The sequence below is a fragment of the Salvia miltiorrhiza genome, chromosome 5 (assembly GCF_028751815.1).
Source record: "Salvia miltiorrhiza cultivar Shanhuang (shh) chromosome 5, IMPLAD_Smil_shh, whole genome shotgun sequence".
Classification (NCBI taxonomy): Eukaryota; Viridiplantae; Streptophyta; class Magnoliopsida; order Lamiales; family Lamiaceae; genus Salvia; species Salvia miltiorrhiza.
Window position 1 is genome coordinate 52,254,938 of NC_080391.1, and position 20,369 is coordinate 52,275,306.

General features: G+C 36.0%; 4 protein-coding genes across 5 annotated transcripts; 2 read left to right on the forward strand and 2 right to left on the reverse strand.

Moving 5' to 3' along the window:
* Positions 1 to 307: 307 nt before the first annotated feature.
* On the forward strand, positions 308 to 4,535 carry LOC131024935 (E3 ubiquitin-protein ligase At1g63170-like). 2 transcript variants are annotated; one of them, XM_057954497.1, is made up of 5 exons: positions 308 to 457; positions 1,273 to 2,082; positions 2,952 to 3,077; positions 3,268 to 3,544; positions 4,015 to 4,535. In XM_057954497.1, the coding sequence occupies exons 2-5, from the start codon at positions 1,430 to 1,432 to the stop codon at positions 4,216 to 4,218; spliced, it is 1,260 nt and encodes a 419-aa protein (XP_057810480.1). In that variant the 5' UTR covers positions 308 to 457; positions 1,273 to 1,429; the 3' UTR covers positions 4,219 to 4,535. The 2 variants fall into 2 exon arrangements, with proteins under 2 accessions (XP_057810480.1, XP_057810481.1); XM_057954498.1 differs by having other exon boundaries at positions 413 to 536.
* A 4,635-nt stretch (positions 4,536 to 9,170) lies between these two features.
* Positions 9,171 to 15,043, forward strand: LOC131024897 (uncharacterized). The gene is given in 7 exon segments (XM_057954445.1): positions 9,171 to 9,335; positions 10,440 to 12,124; positions 12,315 to 12,843; positions 13,269 to 13,389; positions 13,979 to 14,038; positions 14,121 to 14,268; positions 14,271 to 15,043. Coding segments are annotated over 6 exon segments (3,132 nt in total). The 5' UTR covers positions 9,171 to 9,335; positions 10,440 to 10,527; the 3' UTR covers positions 14,948 to 15,043.
* Positions 15,044 to 15,141: 98 nt separating this feature from the next.
* On the reverse strand, positions 15,142 to 16,901 carry LOC131024956 (uncharacterized). The gene is made up of 3 exons (XM_057954545.1): positions 16,508 to 16,901; positions 16,074 to 16,363; positions 15,142 to 15,759 (listed from the first exon to the last, which is right to left on the reverse strand). The coding sequence occupies exons 1-3, from the start codon at positions 16,670 to 16,672 to the stop codon at positions 15,321 to 15,323; spliced, it is 894 nt and encodes a 297-aa protein (XP_057810528.1). The 5' UTR covers positions 16,673 to 16,901; the 3' UTR covers positions 15,142 to 15,320.
* Positions 16,902 to 17,394: 493 nt separating this feature from the next.
* Positions 17,395 to 19,780, reverse strand: LOC131024971 (polyadenylate-binding protein-interacting protein 6-like). The gene is made up of 3 exons (XM_057954563.1): positions 19,531 to 19,780; positions 18,228 to 18,667; positions 17,395 to 17,779 (listed from the first exon to the last, which is right to left on the reverse strand). The coding sequence occupies exons 2-3, from the start codon at positions 18,663 to 18,665 to the stop codon at positions 17,618 to 17,620; spliced, it is 600 nt and encodes a 199-aa protein (XP_057810546.1). The 5' UTR covers positions 18,666 to 18,667; positions 19,531 to 19,780; the 3' UTR covers positions 17,395 to 17,617.
* Between the last annotated feature and the right edge of the window lie 589 nt (positions 19,781 to 20,369).

Here is a 20,369-nt window from a genome sequence, read left to right on the forward strand (position 1 = left end):
ATCTTAAATTAATTCTTATTCATCAATATATTAAAAATGTACAAAATTTATATAAACGGATAATTTTACCGCTCTAACAAAAAGTTAATATTTAATTGACAAATATAATTAAGATTAGTATAATGTAAATTCTATTACATCAAACTAAATTAATTATATCATATAAAAATAATATAAATAACTTAAATTATAATTTGAAATCCCGTCGAATTTCGACGGGTTATAAATTAGTGTTACGAAAAAGAGTTTCATAAATAGGAATATTCTGAGCTTAGGCGACAATTTTAACTCACGTTATTATTAAAAAAAAGAAAGTTATACATATTATATATATAAACAGGAAAAAAGCGATATATATTATATTTTGGAAAAAGTGAAAAAAAAACCAAAGGATTCAAAGCTTTCATCCGCAGAAAACTTCATCTGATTACCCTTTCCGTCAGACATTCGTTATTCGGTCAGCAATTTTCCTTTCCCTTTTTTCTTCGTTCAGATAAATTGTCATTTTAGCGGCTGAAATACATGAATAATTTTAGGTAGTTGAATTAATTGCTACAAGATTGATGGGCATTTTTTCTTTTAATTTTTTAACCCTCCCTACCGTGTGTAATTTTGGTTTGATGGTTTAATGAGGATAAGTAGTAGATGATTTTGTTGATTTATTAAGTTTTTTTAGGGTGGTGGGGAGGTGGGTGAAAATTGTGAAATTGTTTAGGAAATTGGTCAACGATCCAGAGCTGATGGAATTGTATTTCTGGGATGACAATTAATTGGGGTTTTGTTGATAGACTTTAATCAGTTTTCATTTGTCAATCATTCTGATAGTGTTTGTTTCTGCAGTGATTTATAAATAGAATCGATAATATGATTAACCTCTTTTAGTTGTTCTAGAAAAACTGTGTTATATGTGCTTGTTCTAATTGCAAGTGAAATCAAGTTTTGTTCAATTTTGTCAATGCACTGTTATTTGCTCAATGTGCTGTTTGGAGAGAGTTGTAGCGGTTGTCAGTGAGCTTTTTTTGGGTTGTGAAACAATGTGGGAGTATTGATGGCTGAGGACTCGAACTGAAGTTGGAGTTAGCACATTAGGGATTATTTATCGGCCTTTAATTGAATGAAGATGGAATGAAAATGCCGAGTTCTTAGTGAAAATGCTGAGTTCTTAGTGTTTTGGTTATCAATCTTGGGTTTGGTTAAACATGCACTATTTTTTAAAATGTGAGAAATCGAGCAAGCTGGTTATGACCTCCTTGCTTTATGTACATGGAACAGGATGCTGGGATTGTGTAATCTGGTTGAAGTTTCGAAAACTTGGGAGGATTAGGGTTTAACCGACTGCAATAACTTGTCTATTAAAGTTTGGGAAGAGTCTGAATACTAGTCTGTCGTCCCATGTTTTCTCTGTGTGGTGTCTGGTCAGTGGAATCGGATGGCTTTCCCCATTCTGGGACTTCATCGTAAGAGCCAAACAAGCAAAGTCCCTTTGTTGATGGAGCGTGCAGATACACGTATTGGTAGTGAACATGTTATTGACATTGCTAGTACCAGCGATGCTTCGTCCAGTTCATCACATGAAAGGCAGTCGAATGGCTTGGAGCGGCACCAAAGTGAAGATCAGCCATCTACTAGTTCAAGAGTTCCTGCATATCAACCTCAGCTCTTTTCTGGCGGACCAATTTCAAGAAACTCATCTCTCATCCGGAGAGGAAATAGTCGAGGCCGCCAAAGAAGTCCACTAAATTCTGGCTTGTGGATATCGGTGGAGCTAGTGTTGACACTCAGCCAAATTATTGCTGCTATTATTGTCTTATCTTTGTCAAAACACGAGAAGCCCCATGCTCCTTTGAGAGCATGGATTGTGGGTTATGCGTCTGGATGTTTTTCAATTCTTCCCCTTCTATATTGGCGATTTAGATATCGAAACCAGGTTTCTGATCTAGATGCATCTCAGAGTCGTGTGGATCCTTCTCAGGGGAACAATAATGCTGGTCCCTCGAGTAGGAGAGTCGTGGAAGGGGAAGACCGACGAACAACTAGTACAACAACCAGAGGCAATCAGAGTAACGGGATACCAAATGCAAGGTACTGACAGTGTCTACTTAACCTGAATCTTGCATGCATTCATTTTATAAGCTTGTGATTGATCTGTTTTTGAGAGACTAACTGATGCTATTGTGTTTTTCTAAATCTACTCACTGTTTGCCACTTGCTTTTGTGAGTTTCTTATGCCAGTAGCTGCTGAGGATTCTATAACATATTCTTTTACAGCTTCTTTCTTGTTTAACATTGCCAATAAAATGGATCATATATTTATGGACTCTTTCCGGCTATGCATGACATGGTAAAGAAAGTACTTCTATGAATGTGGTTGAAAATTGCTTTATTTTCTTACTGGAGATGACTCTATGTGCACAGTGCACTGCTAAAATTGCACTTTGAACTGGAAAGATGGAATGAGAAAGTAATGCGTGATGATTTCATCGGGGTTGCCTAGCTATCTCCCCGCAACATTTTTAGTTAATGCAAGGAGTCTCCTTTCCTGGATTTCTGCAGCTTTAAGTTAACCACTAGATATTATTGTAGCCTAAGAGTTGTTCACCAAGAATTACCAATAGTCTTGGATATTGTCAGTGAATGCTAGGTTGGTATGTAGGAGTCATGCATTGTATACATATATATTAATAGGCCATAGTAAGGTTGATGAAGGAGATACTGTAGATATAGTTAATTATCATTCAAAAGGGCAAAGTATGACGGTTCAGTTTATTTCCAGTGAACTACCGAAACAAGTTCTTATTAATAACCAACCAATGTCACCTCCATCTGTTATTATTGATAGTATATACTGAGATTTATGCGTCCTTCCTTTGTTTGTATTAGATTGGTCTGTGGCCTGGGGGCCATCAATATGATAGGTGCAATATATGAAGAGTATGGGATTTTTCTTGCAGGCTTAAGGTATTTGTCGAGTATTTCAAGATGACTTTGGATTGCTTTTTTGCTGTTTGGTTTGTGGTTGGAAATGTATGGATTTTTGGAGGGCACTCATCTTCTTCTGAAGCCACCAATTTGTACAGGTAATGCGTCTACCTGCCTAAAGCTTCCAATAATAATTTGCTCAATCTACTCATAATTTCTTGTGCATGAAGTCTGGTTGATCACTTTCCTGCACACACCCATCACCCATGCACAACAGTGTTAAATTAGTTAACTATAACATTTGCTCAATTTTTATATAATTATTCATTTTCCTATCTTTGTTTACAGGTTGTGTATAGTATTCCTAGCCTTTAGCTGTATCGGATATGCAATGCCTTTTATTTTGTGCACTACAATCTGCTGCTGCCTCCCTTGTATAATATCAGTCCTGGGCTTCAGAGAAGATTTTTCGCATAATAGAGGAGCTACTCAAGAGTCAATAAATTCTCTCCCGATCTATAAATTCAAAGTAAAAAAAGTTAAGAACAGCAATGACAAAGAGAGTGAAGGTGGGATAGTTGCTGCTGGAACAGAGAAAGAGCGTGCAATATCAGGAGAAGATGCAGTAAGCTTCACTTATCTCTTCTTAATTATCAAAGTTGATTGTTCATTACAACATTATTCCATATCAATTCTTGAGCCACTTCTTTTCTTTTCTGTTACCAAATTTGATTATCAATTGTCGTTTGAGAAAACATCTGAGGCCCAATTTATTTACCAAATACCAGAGCCAGAGGATTTTTGCTAGATGCCTGTCACCTTTATGTCTTCCATAATTGGTAAACTTGAATTGAGAATTTTGTTGATGAAGTACATTTTTGAAGGTGCATCTCTCTTACAATAGTGTACTTTACCATCAAGTTAAGACGTATCACTATACAACAATTCTTGCACTACTCACATTTGTGGCCCGTCTTCACAGATTCTTGCACACACAAAAAAAAGTTCGGTTTAAGTCGATGGATACATTGTTGCAGAATGACAAAAAGGCATAAATTTGTCGTTTAGAATCTAACATGTTTTTCTGTTAACCAGGCCTGCTGCATTTGCTTAGCAAAGTACGTAAACAATGATGAACTCCGCGAGTTGCCCTGTTCCCATCTGTTTCACAAAGACTGTGTGGATAAATGGCTCAAGATCAACGCGTCGTGCCCACTCTGTAAAGCTGACGTTGGTGAAACCGTTTTGACTTCCCTGACCGAAGCAACCGCCAACCTGCGAAACGGCAGCACTCTATAAATACTGCAGGTTTGATATCCAGAATTAATTGCTCATGGTTGAGATTTAGTTTTGGACCCCTCATTTAAGTTTCAGATGCCACAGATGTTATTGTGTATTAGAGAAAAGATTCAAAGAAAATGATGGTTATGTAATAGAAAGACTAATATCAGATTAGAAGATATGCATCGAGCTTGTTGTATCGTTTAGAGAGCCTTAAAGATTATCGTTAAGGTTGTTAGAGTACCAATAGAATCGAGTTTGAACGAGCTTTGATCGAGCCGAACATGAGTTACAGTTACTGTTCTTTTTATATTTTGTTTAGTCCTTTTTGAGCTTGAGTTGCGTTCAAGATTTCATCTAACTTCGAAGATATGAATTTGCGGAAAATTCCGAGGTTCGTGCAAATATCGGTTTGTTTTTAAGCCAATGTAGAATGTTTTTAAGGCTAAGGTACGTTAGATATCTTCATACTATTTTGTTTTATATAAAAAAATTGATTGTTGTTTAAATGGTTAAAATATTGAAATGTGTTGTAGTTGCTACATTGTGAAAGTAATATCATCGTGATTGTAAAACCGACTAAAATTCGTGACTTAAATAAGTCCTAAATTGTGTGATGATATCTACACTAAGTTAGAATTAAATTGTGTTCTTAAAAAAATCGTACTACAGGTTTCAAAAAGGAAAAAAAACTTCTTACTTTTTCTTATTTTTTTCACTGGTCCTACTTTTTTTTAAACATCCACAAAAAAACTTCTTACCTAATTATAGACTATACCCCATTATTTATAATACTTCATTTAATTTACTTTTTATATTTTTTCATCACTCTCAATATTAATTACAACACATTTTCATCATTCTCAGTGCATTCAACAATTTTTTCTTCACTCTCAATACACTCATCAATCTTTTCTTAAAATTCGTGTCAGTACCTCTTAAAAAAAATCATGGACGGAGAAAATACTTTTTGTCCATTTAATTCCTGCTTCTTTTTTTTTCGGCGGAGAAATAATAAATTAAAGAATTTTGAAAGAAAATGAAGGAGAGAATGCATAGGGGGCTGTGAGAATAGAATGATAAACTTTTATGGCTCGATTGGTACGGGTGATTAGGGTGTATAATATATTTATGACACCCTACTACCTCCGTCCACGAAAGAACTTCCTATCTTTCCTTTTTGGGACGTTCACAAAAAAACTTCCTACCTATTTTTGGACTATATCCCACCACTTATAATTATTTACTTTTCACTTTTTCACAACTCCAAATATTAAATATAACACATTTTCACCACTTTCAATATACTCAACAACTTTTTCTCTACTCTCAATACACTTAACAACTTTTTTTTTAAAATCCGTGTCACTCACTCTTAGGAAGTTCTTTCATGGACGGAGGGAGTATTTGGTAAGAAGTAATACAAAACACACGACTCTTTATAAAATAAAAGTCCAAAAATATTATACTAATTTGAAGGATTATGTATACCACCTATAAAGGCGGTATACGTAATACAAATCTTAATTATAATTATTATTAACTTTATATAATCTTAATACATCGTATCAAACGACACATTATATTTTACATATATTTTAATGCATTCTACCAAACATGATATTAATATGATAAATAGTAAAAGACATCACACTCAAACATATCACATATTATTATGTATCGCGTATCAAACGAGTCTTATTATTTAATAGATACTATAATTAGTAAAATGGGGCTATGAATATAATCACCCTCACTTTTTTTTTTTTTCTTTCTCTGAAGCCAATAATCACCCTTATTCTAATAAATCTTTGTGCAATCGTGCCCGTCAAAAATTTGATCTTGAAAATGGGCTGGGTCGATCAACAAATCTTTCTACTTAGAAGGCCACGGCCCAACCCAAAAATTCATCAAACTATCGGGAACAGTACACAATTTCGGGCCTACCCCAGCCTTAAAAGTGTGGGCACTCATAAAATGTAATGTAATTAACCCATTATATAATCATTTACGGTAAATGCACACATATATATTTCGTAAATATTAGTAGTAAAAGAAATTGGTTGGTGGTCCAAATTAGAAGTAAGAAATAAAGTTATGAAATCCATTAAAGTGCGACAATAAAAGATTCCATTGAAGGGAGATCTAGAGATTGAAGAAAAAGTTAAAGAGAGAAGATCCAAAAAGTACATTCATTCATTGCTTTTCCTTTTTAATATGTACACCCTACACAATTTAATTCTACCGAATTTTCTCTAGTTTCTCCTGTGGTGACTCGAACTCTCAATTTATTGATTGGAAGTGAAGCATCTTATTAATTCAGTTGCGCTTCTATCAAGTTTCAAGATTAGAAGATCAGTATAGGATTGCAAATCAAGTAGGTTACGTACATAAATTAAAATTAGAATAATCATTCGTGCAATGCACGGTAATAATTACAGTTAAAATAGAAAAATAAAGATATGTATAACTAAATTTTAAAAAACATAAATATATTAAATGAGATTATATATTGATTTAGTATTTTTTTTAATTATGTTGTATAATATAATACTCTCACCGTCCACGAGAGAACTTCTTAGGATGGAGTTGCACGAGTTTTAAGAAAAAAAAAAGTTGTTGAATGTATTAGAAATGTTGAAAAAATGTTTTAATTAGTATTAAGAGTGGTGAAAAGGTGAAGAGTTAAGGTAAATGAGATATTTATAAGTAGTTGAGTATAGTCCATAAATAGGTGATGAGTTCTTTTGTGGACGTCCCAAAAAAAATAAATAAGAAGTTGTTCAGTGGACGGACCGACGGAGGGGGTATGTTATTATTTTATAATAATAATAATTATATAATTTTCTATTAATTATTTTTTATATAAAATAAATAGAAATACCTAATTTAAGAACTTAAAATATTAGAATAAAATAAAAAAAGAAAATTAAAATTAATTCGGATGATATTACGATACTTTTTAAACCCTTTGCAAAGGAAAAGGCCCAAGATAAAAAATCGAAACCCATTAAGGGCCCAAAAGGATGTTATTTATTCTCTTTATAAGGATGAATATATTCATAGTCCTCATTTTATTCACTAAGTCCCCTATTTAAACAATAATAATAAATAATTATAACTTTATTATTTTATCCTCCAATTAATAACTTCCAAATTAAATACATGGGATCATTCTCTCTAGTTCATTTTTTTCTCTCACATAAGCTATTTATTTTGAAAATATTAAAAATACTAATACAAGTATCTTATTATCCCTGCAATTCCACTTTAAAAAGTATGGCAACCCCTTTCCTATGCACAGTTGGTTGAATGCATTAAAAAAATATCGCAACCCCTTTGTAACCGTTGCCAGTTCTTGAATGCATACATTTTTATTGCTACAAAGCAATATTACGTCATTTCGACATGAACTCGATTATATTGACATGCATTCAAATAAAATGGATTGTTTTAAATATTTTCAAAACAAATTATGGTGGATCTAATTTTTAGAATATGCTGAGTTAATATGCTGATCTACATAAAATTAGTTATTTATATATTAATAATATTATCTAATTTATTTTGACACAACATAACACAAAATAAAATCCAACACCTATAAATTCAAGCTCAACATAATATAAAATAAAATTCAACATATAAAAATTCAAGCCCAACATAATACAAAAGAAAAAGAACTTGAAGCATAATTCTGCGGACCTAAAAACAAAAACAAAAAAGGAACTATGTTGCCTACTCATCGATCCAAGGTGCTCGTCTTCCCTAATTCCTCTCCTATTTTACTATTTGGTTCTCTTTTATTAACTTAAGATATTCATCATTAAACCCTAAAATCCTAATTAATTTGATTCAATGAACAATAGTTAATTGGTGATTTGATTGGGTGGGTGGATGCAAATGATTGATTTTTAATTTTATAATTATATATTTATAAATTGTGGATTCAAAAAAAAATATGTTTGATCTAATTATTAGAATTTTTCGAGTTAATATAAACCTAATTATAGTATTTCAATCTTGATATATCAATGGAAGTAAGAAGAAAACAATGATTTATTTGGGTACCCCGTGTGCAATTTCAATGCTCAGCTTAGTTTTACACAAAAATGGTACAAATTTGTAAGGATAAATGATTGTATTTTGGAACCTGATATGGAATCATATATTTACAAGGTATTTTAATCTAGGGTTATAAATTATAAGATAATATAGTAAATTTATTATTCACTTCGTCCTTATAAAAAGTAACACTTGTAAATATAGCACAAATTTTATTAAAGTGGTTGAATGTGTTTTAATAAAAAATATTATGAGGACGGACGAAAATGACAAATTTGATATATTTTATGAGGATGGATGAAGTATTATTATTTTAATTGAGAGTTACAATGAGTAAAATAAGGACTATGAATATGATTATCCTTATCAAAGGCATATACGCGGCACAAAGCATACCTAAAGAAACTCATCGAGACCTCGCCGCTTCCCCTCCTTCAAGTAAAAAAAAAAAGAAAAGTCGTCGAGGCTTTATTCAAATCTATCGAATTTGAATGAACAAATATTAAAAAAAAATTAAAAATTAAAATATTAAAATAAAATATTTAAAATAAGGTTTCTAATTGCAAGAAAAATATAGTATTATTTAAAAATGTAATTATTAATATGTTAAAAATTTAAATTATCACAACATATTCTTTAAAGGTCATTTGATGATCTTTCATTCAAGACATATCTTACATATTTTATTCATAACAGATTTAAATGAGAAAAAAATGTGGAAATTTAAAATTTAAAGATCAGTGGCGATTAAGGGACTAATGAACGATTAATTTGATTTTTATATATTCACATAAATTATGACATCAAATTATCATTAAATTTAATTTAAATTAATTTTAAATTAAAGACTCCCTTTTTGTGCTTTTTCTGAGACCAATTATAAAAATTCTGTCAAATAAACAGTGATACATATAGGATAGATTTAAAGATAAGCATTTCAAACGCACCAGATGCACGAATCGATTATTCTAGGTTCGTAATCGTAGATAAGAAAGGACCAATCTCTCTGCTCCCTCTCTCCACAAATCCACGCATATTCGCTCAATCGACTGCTCCTCACTCCTAATTAGGTAAATATCTCTCGTTCTATTCATGAATTATGGTATTACGATGATTGGTGTCGGATTGAAGTTTCATATATGTTGATCAGAAAATAAGAAGCTGTTTTTTGTGTTTATGAATTCTTCTAATTCTATGTTAGGGTTTTTCAGAAAAAAAGTTTGATGCTTTTGCGGTAGTTTGACGAATCGAGTAGTCTGGATTGCCGGTAGACATTAGGCGATTGAGCGCGTTTTCTAGAGCAGGAATAGAAAATTGGGATATTGGGGCATCGATTTCTCTGTAGGTTGTTTGGGTGGGCGGTTTCAGGAAGGAAATATTGGCCTTATGGTGTCTGTTTTTCGATTAAAAGTAAATTAGACAAACTTCTTGATATATAATTAAATGTCGATGAGCATCAGTTTATCGTTTTTATTTTTAATTTTTGGGTTTCGACTCTGAGGAAGATTTTGCCCTGTGTTATTTCGTTTGGTTTGTTCATTTTGGTGGTGGTCTGGTTTTCCCTGTTTCCCCTGCATTTATGTTATGGTTATTGTGCTTAGTGGTCAAATAATAACTGAAGAGATATGGTTTTCCTTGTACTTTGTGGGTTGAGAAACCAAGTTCCCTGATATATTTTCTCTTTCTTTATAAGAAGTGAAGCTGCTAGCTTTATTGTTTTTGATCTGCATGTTTGTTCCATTGTTAGTGTTGCTTTATTATGTATATGGAACTGGCTCTGATTTTTTGGCTAGCATTTTTGGAATTTGAAGTTAGAAATTACATCCATCTATAAGTTTGGTCGTATTACTTTTGGTGTCGAACATGTCAATATAAATCGATCTCTTTTGAATATGTTCACTTGGAGCAGCATCCAGGTTGACTTTTTGGATGGTAGTTTCATTCATGCTATCTTCTGTGTATCAGTTTATGCAGTTGGATTAGACGTATTATCTTATTCATTTTCTGGAGACCCTTGACAGTGCTTGTTAGATATGTCTACTTTTTTATGGTCTTAGTGTATGAGCCCATTCAGCTTATCTTGGGTTTATACTGTGTGAGTCTTTAGAATTTCTACAGCCTAATAGGATTTTTTTTTACTTGTGCATTTTGTAACATGTGGGAATTGCTTGAAGCTGTTGCTGGAGGCTCTGCTTAATATATTTCTAAAGCTAGTTTCCTTTGCATGTATCTTTCCCTGTTTCAGAGAGGCTGTTAATTTAGATGGAGCATGTTTCCCGCTCTATGGACTTTCCAGTACGTGGGGTGCATATGGAAATAGTACCAAACATGTCAAACTATCACGAATCACAGCATTTTAATGTGTCAATGGATCAAATGAGTTTTCTGGAGCCAGTATCATATGATTCTGAGTTCAATACTGTTACGATGGCAAACAACAATGCCGGACATGGGCAATCTACAGATGGTAGTGTGGAGTCAAGCTCCATCTTTTTGTCAAATCAGCCCGGACTTGATGATGCAACTATGCTGGATAGTATCACAGGGCCAGTGGAAAGGAAGGCTGAGATGGAACACACATTAAACAGTTCTGTTTCTCTGCAGACGCAGTTGCCTAGTGAGCGCTCAGTAAATCTCGGAGCTGGTAATAGACCCCTTGGGTCTGTGCAACCATCGGAATCCCAAAGGCAACCTGGACCGGTGCAGCACAGTCTAGGTTCTCCTGGTTCACAGGCTCAATCTGCATCAAGTAAAAGAAAGGTACGTCCCGAGTCTATTGGTAAATCTGGCTTACAACGTGGACGGCCTCCGAAGAAGCAAACTGCTCAAATTGATTCAGCAACCAAGTCTCAGCCTGAGTCATCTGATGCATTAAGGTCCAAAATGAGGGAGTCTCTGGCTGCTGCACTGGCTTTGGCATCTCAAAAGCTAGGTAACGTCTCAACTGGCAAGAAAGTTAAAACAGAGCATACTGCTACACATCAGATGCTCGTGGGTGGCCAGTCTTTGGAGTCCAATTCAACGATGGGAGGTAATGTTCCTCATGCTGCTAATGAGGAAGTGGTTCCTTCCCAAGGATCAGCATTAGGTAGTACAACAAGCGATTTACAGGAGTTATCTTGTAATAATCTTTCAAAAACAAGCAACTTTAGTGGTGCACAGAACCTGCATGAATTCCAGTTTAATTCCATTTTGCCTGATGGCGACGTTCAATTCAGTGACAATATTTTTGTTAAAGATGATCTTTTGCAAGGGAATGGGCTGTCTTGGGAATTTCATGTTGATGCACAGATGGAGGAGGGGAAAGTGGATCAAAATGCTGATAAGCCCCCATCTACGGAAGTTGGAAACGAGGTAGCAATTTTGACACCAGAGAACTTGGCTTTCAAAATTGAAGCTCAACTGTTCAAGCTATTTGGTGGCATAAACAAAAAGTACAAAGAGAAGGGTAGATCTCTTCTTTTCAACCTCAAAGATCAGAAGAATCCGGAACTGAGAGAAAGAGTTATGTCTGGTGAAATATCGCCTGAAAGACTATGCTCAATGTCAGCTGAAGAGCTTGCTTCCAAGGAATTATCAGAGTGGCGAATAGCCAAAGCAGAAGAATTTGCTCAAATGGTAGTTTTGCCTGATACTGAAGTTAATATGAGGCGCTTGGTCAAGAAAACTCACAAGGGCGAGTATCAAGTGGAATTTGAGCATGATGATGGCATTGCTGATGAGGTTTCTAGTGGCAGTTCTGTGAACGTACAACGTTTACCAAAAAAGGAGAATGGAAATCACTCTGCCAGTCCAAGTCGTACAGATGAAGAGAATGTCTCTGGTCAAGGAAAAACATCAGAAAACCTGGAATTTTCAGGTAGCCTGGTTATTCCTACTGATTAAAAGTTTGCCAATGTTTGATTAAAAGATTGACTTTCAGTTAATTGTTAATTTCTTGTTGTATGAGTTTGCTGGTCCTTTGAACTTCTGAAATTGGTGTTTTTCTAATCAAATGGATTATTCCAAATGTGTCATATATCTGATCTTCAATGTACTTATGTTTTCAGGTAGCCTGGTTATTCCTACTGATGGAACTGATTTAATGCAAGGAATGATGGTGGATGAATTCAAGGATGCGGCATCTCTACCTCCTATTGTCTCGTTGGATGAGTTTATGGAATCCCTTAATTCCGAACCTCCTTTTGAAAATTTGTCAGAAGATGCAGCGCAGAAAATCTCACAAGCTCCTAAGGTGAGCCCGAAAGCGGTTAGAAACACCCAGGCTTCTGGTTCTCATACAGCTTTAATTTCTCCTGAAGATGCTCCCTTGAAAATCCCACGAGCTCCTAAGGTGAGCCCAAAAGTGGTTAGAAACACCCAGGCTTCTGGTTCTCGTGCAGCTTTAATTTCTCCTGGAGATGCTCCCTCGAGAAGGGCTGACGTTGGCAAGAAATATCAAGCTGATATGACTTTGAAATCAAGTGGTCCAGAGAAGAAAGTTCTTCCTAGTAGTGGATTGGAGGTTGAATCTATTTGGGAGGGTATTCTTCAGTTGAATATATCATCCTTCGTTGCTGTTCGTGGTCTATTTCAGAGGTTTGTTTCCTGCACCTGCCACACATTTCTTATGTGTATTTCCAAATATGGTTCTGTGTCTCTTTTTTTTATTATTATTATTTCCTGCTTTAATCGTATGGAAAATATGTTGCTTACACCACAGTTCTGATGTCATTTTTCTCCTCTCCCCCTCCCCCCCCCCCAAAAAAAAAGAAAAAGAAAAAAGGACTAAGCTAAGCTTCATTTTATATTAAATGCTGCTGTCGCTATTGCTCCCCTTTTTCAGTCGTTATCTTGTAAAACTGTTCATGTTTATAAAGTGCTCGGTCCCCAGTCCTCCATTTTGATATGTTTCTTTTATTTGAAACAATGCTATGTTTTTTCCATGTATATATGTCAGCTCTTTTAGCTCTGAAATGCATCACAATTATGAATGCTAAATAATATGTCGATTTTGTCAACAGTGGTGAAAAGACATCCGCAAAGGAGTGGTCCACCTCTCTCGAGATCAAGGGCAGAGTTCGACTCGATGCCTTTGAGAAATTCCTCCAGGAACTCCCAAAGTCTCGAACTCGCGCACTCATGGTACATCAAGGCTGCCTCCTTTTCTCTGCAACTAAATTCTGCAACCTCTACAGGCCATTAGCTTTTGGTTTTCTGCAACTAAGGCATAATAGCCTCCTATTTTCTGTGTTTGATACCATGAACCATAGCATAGTATTTGTTTCGATGTACAACTTTAGACGTATTTCTAGCAACGAGATTGTGTTTACAGCATATTTTCGCTTCAGCAGCTGCCTACATTTGTTAATCTACATAAACAAGAATAATATCTAAGTAGCCACAGACACTTGCCAGCAACAATCGACGAAGCCCGACGCCACTCTTGCTTGCATTTGTCTTTAAGTTCAACTATACCAATGCCTTGCTAGACAGAACGTCCTAGGTTAACTGAACTTCACATTTCTTGGTGTTCCTGGCGATTGAAAAATCTAGATTTTATTTTCTCTTGCTTTCATGAGCAAATTATACGACGACGGATTGTGGGCTAGAGGATTTCTAACTAGACGTGGTTTGGAGCTATAATTGTTTTGTTACTTGTGTGCATATCAGAAAATTTTGTGGGATTTGATTTTGCTGCCTAATCGAATCACAAATCTTTCTCTATCTGCAGATAATCCAGTTTGTGTTGAAGGACAAATCATCTGAGAGTCAGCAGTCCACTATTTCTGAGGTAAACTCTTGATCTTTCCTCATACCAATGATTTGTTCCGATATGTCATTTTATACACGTGACATATTTTCGTCCCGTGCAGGCTGTCGATTCGTACACCTCAGACGAGAGGCTAGGATTCGCGGAGCCGGCGGCGGGAGTGGAGCTCTACATATGCCCTCCCACTCCAAGAATTGCAGAATTGCTAAAGAAGCACATGCCCAAGGAAGAAGGTCGTGAGAGTGACATTCTATGGAAAATGGAATGTTGGGTGTTGTTGTATGGAGAAGAGCTCATATAAGTGTATCACCTAATGCATCATCGTATCACAAACACACCTCGAAAAAGCAACCATTTTTTCCTTCTAACAGGCTACAAGATTCCTCAAATCTTAATAATGTTAATAACCCCAAGCCAACTCGGGCCTCGGCTCCCATGTCCAAAAGCGCCTTGCGTCCGAAGCCCGAACCGGAGGAGGAGGATGACGACATCCCACCCGGGTTCGGGCCCGTGGCTGCTGCACGAGCAGCGAGGGATGAGGATGATTTGCCGGAGTTCAATTTTTCCGGTGGTTTCAACTCATCTGCAACTAGGTTATTACCATCATCACAAGCTCTACGTAGTGATGTTAACTCGACTTCACCTACGGTAGACCACGTAAGAGAGCTTATTAAAAAATACGGCCAAAGTGGCGTCGCTACTCCCAGTAGAGTGGAGAGTCGAGGTCTTAGCGTCGAGCCGTGGGAGGACGATGACGATGATATTCCCGAGTGGCGGCCGGAGGCTCTGTCTCGTCTCCCCGCTCACCCGGTGGCTCGTGGTGGTAGTCCGTTGTTAGTGAACCGGCCGCCATCGGGGGGCCTTGGGCAGCCGGCTCGATGGCCGCGGCCTCATCAGAACATGAATGGTGCGAGGTGGAGGCAGCAATAGTTTGTAATTTTTAGAGAAAATAGTTTTTAGGCCTTTGCTACTTAAAATGATGAAATAAGTTATAATTTTGAATCTATTTTTGCCAGTTTCATTTCATGGATTTAGTAATCGATTCCTCCTTTTGTTTCTGCAAATCTTTTTCATTGTTGAATTAGATTTGTATTGTGCTCTTTTTGAAGTTTAAAACAATCACATGCTTCAAGATATCTCTCACCCCACATAGTTAACCATCAATTCTCCGAATTCTAGCACATCAACATGAACATAAATCATCACACATTCTTGTATGCTTAAGCTCAAACTCAACTGAAATCAAAGATGCAGAACACTAAATTGCAATACTACACGAATATACAAACTCATCGATCCACGATCATCCTCCAAGAACGCGCTTTAGGGCCTCTCGTTGCTCGGGCGATAGTTTTGCAGGAAACTTGACCTCAAACTGAATCTTGAGATCACCCTTGATGCTAGGATCCCTAGCAATGGGCATGCCCTCTCCCTCCACCACGTGCTCGTACCCGGGGCTCACAATACAAGCCACCGGCACAGAGATACTCCGGCCATCTACTGTCGTGAACTCCACAGTCGTCCCTCCAATAGCCTCAGCCAGCGTAACACAATGGCTCATCATCAAGTCGTTGCCATCGCGTGTGAAGACGTCGTGAGGCTTCTCATCGATCACAAACACAAGATCTGCAGGGAGCTGGTTCATCTGCTGATTCCCTTTGTCTGGAAATGTGATCTTTGTTCCTTTCCTCCAACCTGGCTTCACCTCAATAGTCAATATCTCTGATTCAGTCCTCAAACGCCTATAAAATCCAAAAAAGTTGAATGTAATCAAACACATTATTAGGCCAACAAATTGTCCAAAACTGCTGCACCAAAATTGTTGCACTGGATCAAGAAAAGTTCAAAACTGCTTCATTAGGCCAAGAAATGATCAAAATTTTTGCATTAGGGCAAGAAATGATCATAAACTGTTGAACTGTGCTAAGAAATGATAAAACAATTGTTGCATTAGGCCAATAAGTGATCAAAACTGCTGCATTAGGCCAAGGAATGAAGCAGAAGTGTTGAAATGATCAAAAGTGGTGCATTAGGCCAAGAAATGTGCAATGTTTACCCGTTTGGATCGACAACTTGTCTGGAGATCTTCATCTTTCTAGTAGATCCAGTGTAGAGCTCATCAAGGTCACAAGGCAACATACTCTCCACAGGGGGTGGTTTCTTAAGCATACTTGTTCCATCACCATACCCAAAGGGGCTTGTACCGAAGAACTCTGCAAATATGTCCTCTGCATTTCGAGGATTGAACTTGTCCGGGCTTCCGGCTGAGCCGGGCGCTGGCCCGTCTTTCAGGCCCTCTTCGCCGTACTGATCATACACTTGCCTCTTCTGAGGATCACTCAACACCTGAAACACCATCATCAAAACAGATTATCAAATAAACTTTTTTCCATTATATTAACATCTTTCTGAGGCATTATGGTATGCTATGAGCGAACATGCAACTTTCTTGCATTCAAACTCGAGAGAGAGAGAGAGAGAGAGAGAGACTTCGTAGGCTTCAGAGATTTGCTTGAACATGGCCTCGGCTTCGTCTTTGTCGTTGGGATTCTTGTCTGGATGCCATCTCATCGCCAGTTTTCTGTAGGCCTTCTTCAGATCTTCCTCTGTTGCGCCCCTCTCCACCGTCAGTATTTCATAATAATCCAACCCCATCTCTCCCTCTCTTCACGATATGGTGGATTCTCTTCTTAGATTATTACATGAAAATCCCTTGAATCTTCAAGAATATGAGAAAAGAACTTCAAGAAATTCTCAAGGGTTCAATGCATTCCAGAGATAAGAAAGCTTGCAAATTCTGGATTTTTGAATACGAGAAAGAAATAAAAAATTTGGAATCCCCCTCTGTGTTTCTTTGGGGGGGGGGGATGTGCTTTGTTAGTTATTATGGTTATATCACATAAGTCTAAATGGACAAAATGTGGGATGAAATTGAAAAAAGAAAAAGAGAGAAAAATATTTTATTAGAGTACAGCCGCATTTATAGGGAGGTTCAATAGTTGCCATTAAGATCGCAAGATTCACCAATTTTACTTCACGAAAGCATTCCTTCACTTCAAAGACATCGATAAAAATAAAAAATAAAAAAAATTATACATTGCTATCCAAATCTGTGTGACAAAACGATAATCAAATATAAGTGTTGGTGACTCTTTTCAATCAACCAATAGAGTGGCTATTGTTACTATCATTAATTTATTTTTTTATAACCAGAATATATATTTTAATAGCTTCACGACATATATTTTAATTGCTTCAAATATAAGTGTTGGTGACTCATTAATTAGTAGAGATCTGTCGTAAACTTCCTCTTATAAACCCGACTTGAAGCTTTCGACCCATCAGACAGTCTGACATAAGTTTTCGACTAAAAAACATGGATTCAAGCCTTCATCATCATGCTGTGATTTAAAGAAACAAAATCTGTTTGAACAATCAATGCTATGATACAATTTGCGTTCCCAGATCAAAACAGAAACAACGCAATCAATTTGTACAACAGAAAGAAGAAAATGGATTTTCTCGATTCAGAAATTCATAGCCACATTCCAGAAAACAAAAATACCCATAAAACTGCTAAATTCCAAATTCGTATGCAGATTAGCTCTTAGCAGGCATGTCGTTGGACGAAGCAGATGTTGAAGCTCCACCGGTTGCATTCTTTGCTTCCTGTGGTGCTTTCACCAGCACAGGCACAGAATCGGGCACATCGCCAATGTCCAGTGTATCGGGAAGCTTATCTGATGAATCATCAGGCTGGATCTGTAAAACGTAAAACGAAATTATGATCAACTTGAACTTGTAAGATTTGCCAAAAAAAAAAATCTTGCTATTCCAAATATTACTAAAGCCTACAAATTATCAAATCAGCACCCTTAACATCGATGGAGCTAAACATCATTGAACATACACATTGTAAGAATTTTGTAAAAAGTAGACCAACCATACAGAAAAGGGTAAGCAATAGAAAAACTTGACATGAATATGGAGATTACTGATTGATATTGTTTCATCCGTACCAATCTTCACTAATTCTGAGCAAGACTAGACATAAGATTTCAGCCTAATTGCAACCACAAAATGACAAGAAAAGGGTATGCATGCTAGAAATCATTATGCATCAGATAAAAGCATGATCAACCGTTTTGAAGCATTATAATGAAGAATACAATTTAAAATGCCTGTAAACTGAAAATTTTGCAGGCAGTACCTCAAGTTGGTTTAGCATGTCGACTGCAGAATCCAAATCACATCTGTTGGCTTGATAGACATCAGAAAGAGACTCCTCTGATATTCCAGGAAAGATCATTTGCAGGTAAGCCAAGTCCATGTCAGAGTCTTCATCAAAGCTGCTTGGTTTTTCTGGGTATTGTGACGTTGAAGCAACAAATTCACTGCTGCGATGATCTTTCCATTTGGGATATTCAGCAGTTTGGGGAGCACCAGCATTTTGGGGATGACTTTGAGAAACATTTTGGTGCTGACCTTGTGGGAACGTACTTACAGGCCGATAGCCAAATTGACCAACCTCATTCCCACTGTTAAATTCTTGAGCTGAACCAAACTCTTTGTTTGCATCAACAACACCTCTTTTAAAGAGTGGCACATAGGATGCTGCATAAGGATTTAAAGAAGACCCTGTCTTCATTGCTGCAACATTGAGAATTGTGAGAACGATGAAACTATTCTAGCATTTGCCATAGAATAATTTTTTTTCATTAGAGAGATTCAGAACATAGTGGAATCTCTAAACAGAACAACCATTATGTAGCATCAAGTGCATCTTAATATATTTGAGAAAAAGAGTTCAACAACGCCAAATCTAACCAAGTTCTGATCTACAACCAGCATGCATAAGATGTGATCTACAATGATTTTAGAGAAAAATATACTTGAATGGTTGGTTTTACTTTCATTTTATTCCCACAAATCAAAACCAGAAATACATCTTAAATACTTGCTTGTTTTTATAATCACGAGTAGCTTTGTAACTTATACAAAACACTTAGCCTCATAACAGTTCCATAAAATACAGTAATGAAACAACAAAAGATTATGGAAACATGATCGACTCTGACTTCTAAGCCTAGCTCTTACGCTTTGTGCACAAAACCAAGACAAAAGAAGAGATTGGCTGCACAAATAGAAGTAAAAAGAAAATTGTATCTTATTTGATATCACCTTACGAACCACTCATCCAAAATACAAAACAAGAAAATTAATAAAAACGCGAGCACTTAACAACAACATCGCTTCTCAACAGAAAACTCGCAAGAACAGGCAATCATACAGAAGCAGACTTTCAGAAAATCAAAAAAAATTCATCCTATCCATTTACACATCATGTCGACGATGCGACATAGCAAGATTCAGGCAAGAAAGTGCATGATCATACGGTTACAAACAAATCGAGATGAATAAGAGAAGGAATCACGATTCGCAGCTTCAAACAATAAGTGCAGTATACAACCACGAGATCGCATGCGACGAATACAGATTGGAAGAATTCTCACCTTAGGTTGAGAGCGCTGGGAACGAACTGCGGCTGATTTCTGAAACCCTAGGATTCGTGATCACCTGAGGTCGAATCGGAAAATCGAAAATAATAGCAACAAATTGGGGAAGAATTAAAGTGAGAATTTTGGAATCATAGCGAAGGATCGGAAAAATGAAAAATGAAAATGAAATACCGGCCGGTTTATTTTACTTTATAATAGTACTATATACTAGTACATACTATTAAATTCGAAAGTAGAATTTGTCATTTTCTGTGCAAAAGGAAAATAGTATATCTACATATTTTAAACCATTAATTACATTAATATAATTAATATATAGGGGAAGAACTAAAATAAGTGCATTTCTTAAGATATAAAATAAGAATCATTTTCAACCCTTAGATCATCAAGATACAGTTGATTCGTAATCCTGTTTGATGGATTTATGGTCCTGAGTTCGAATCCTAAAGGTAGCAAAAATTTATTTTTCACAATTCATACCTTTATACAACGAATTTTTACGTGTTCTACATAAAATTCATACATTAAAAATTGCTCTTATTTCTTTTTTTTCTTTTTTTTTTGATGAAATTACATTATAAATAATACAAACCACACACACACCCCACCTAGTGGTTATTGTGGCCGAGAGTACTCGAACATGTGACCTCTTGGACAACAGGCAACCACCTTAACGACTAGGTCATCCCAAGGGGACTAATTGCTCTTATTAATTGCTCTTATTTCTTATTTGAAGATGTGCTCGCACGGTAACCCACACCAATATATAGTTATTATATATATATATATATATATATATATATATATATATATAATTAATTTGTTCAAAGAAT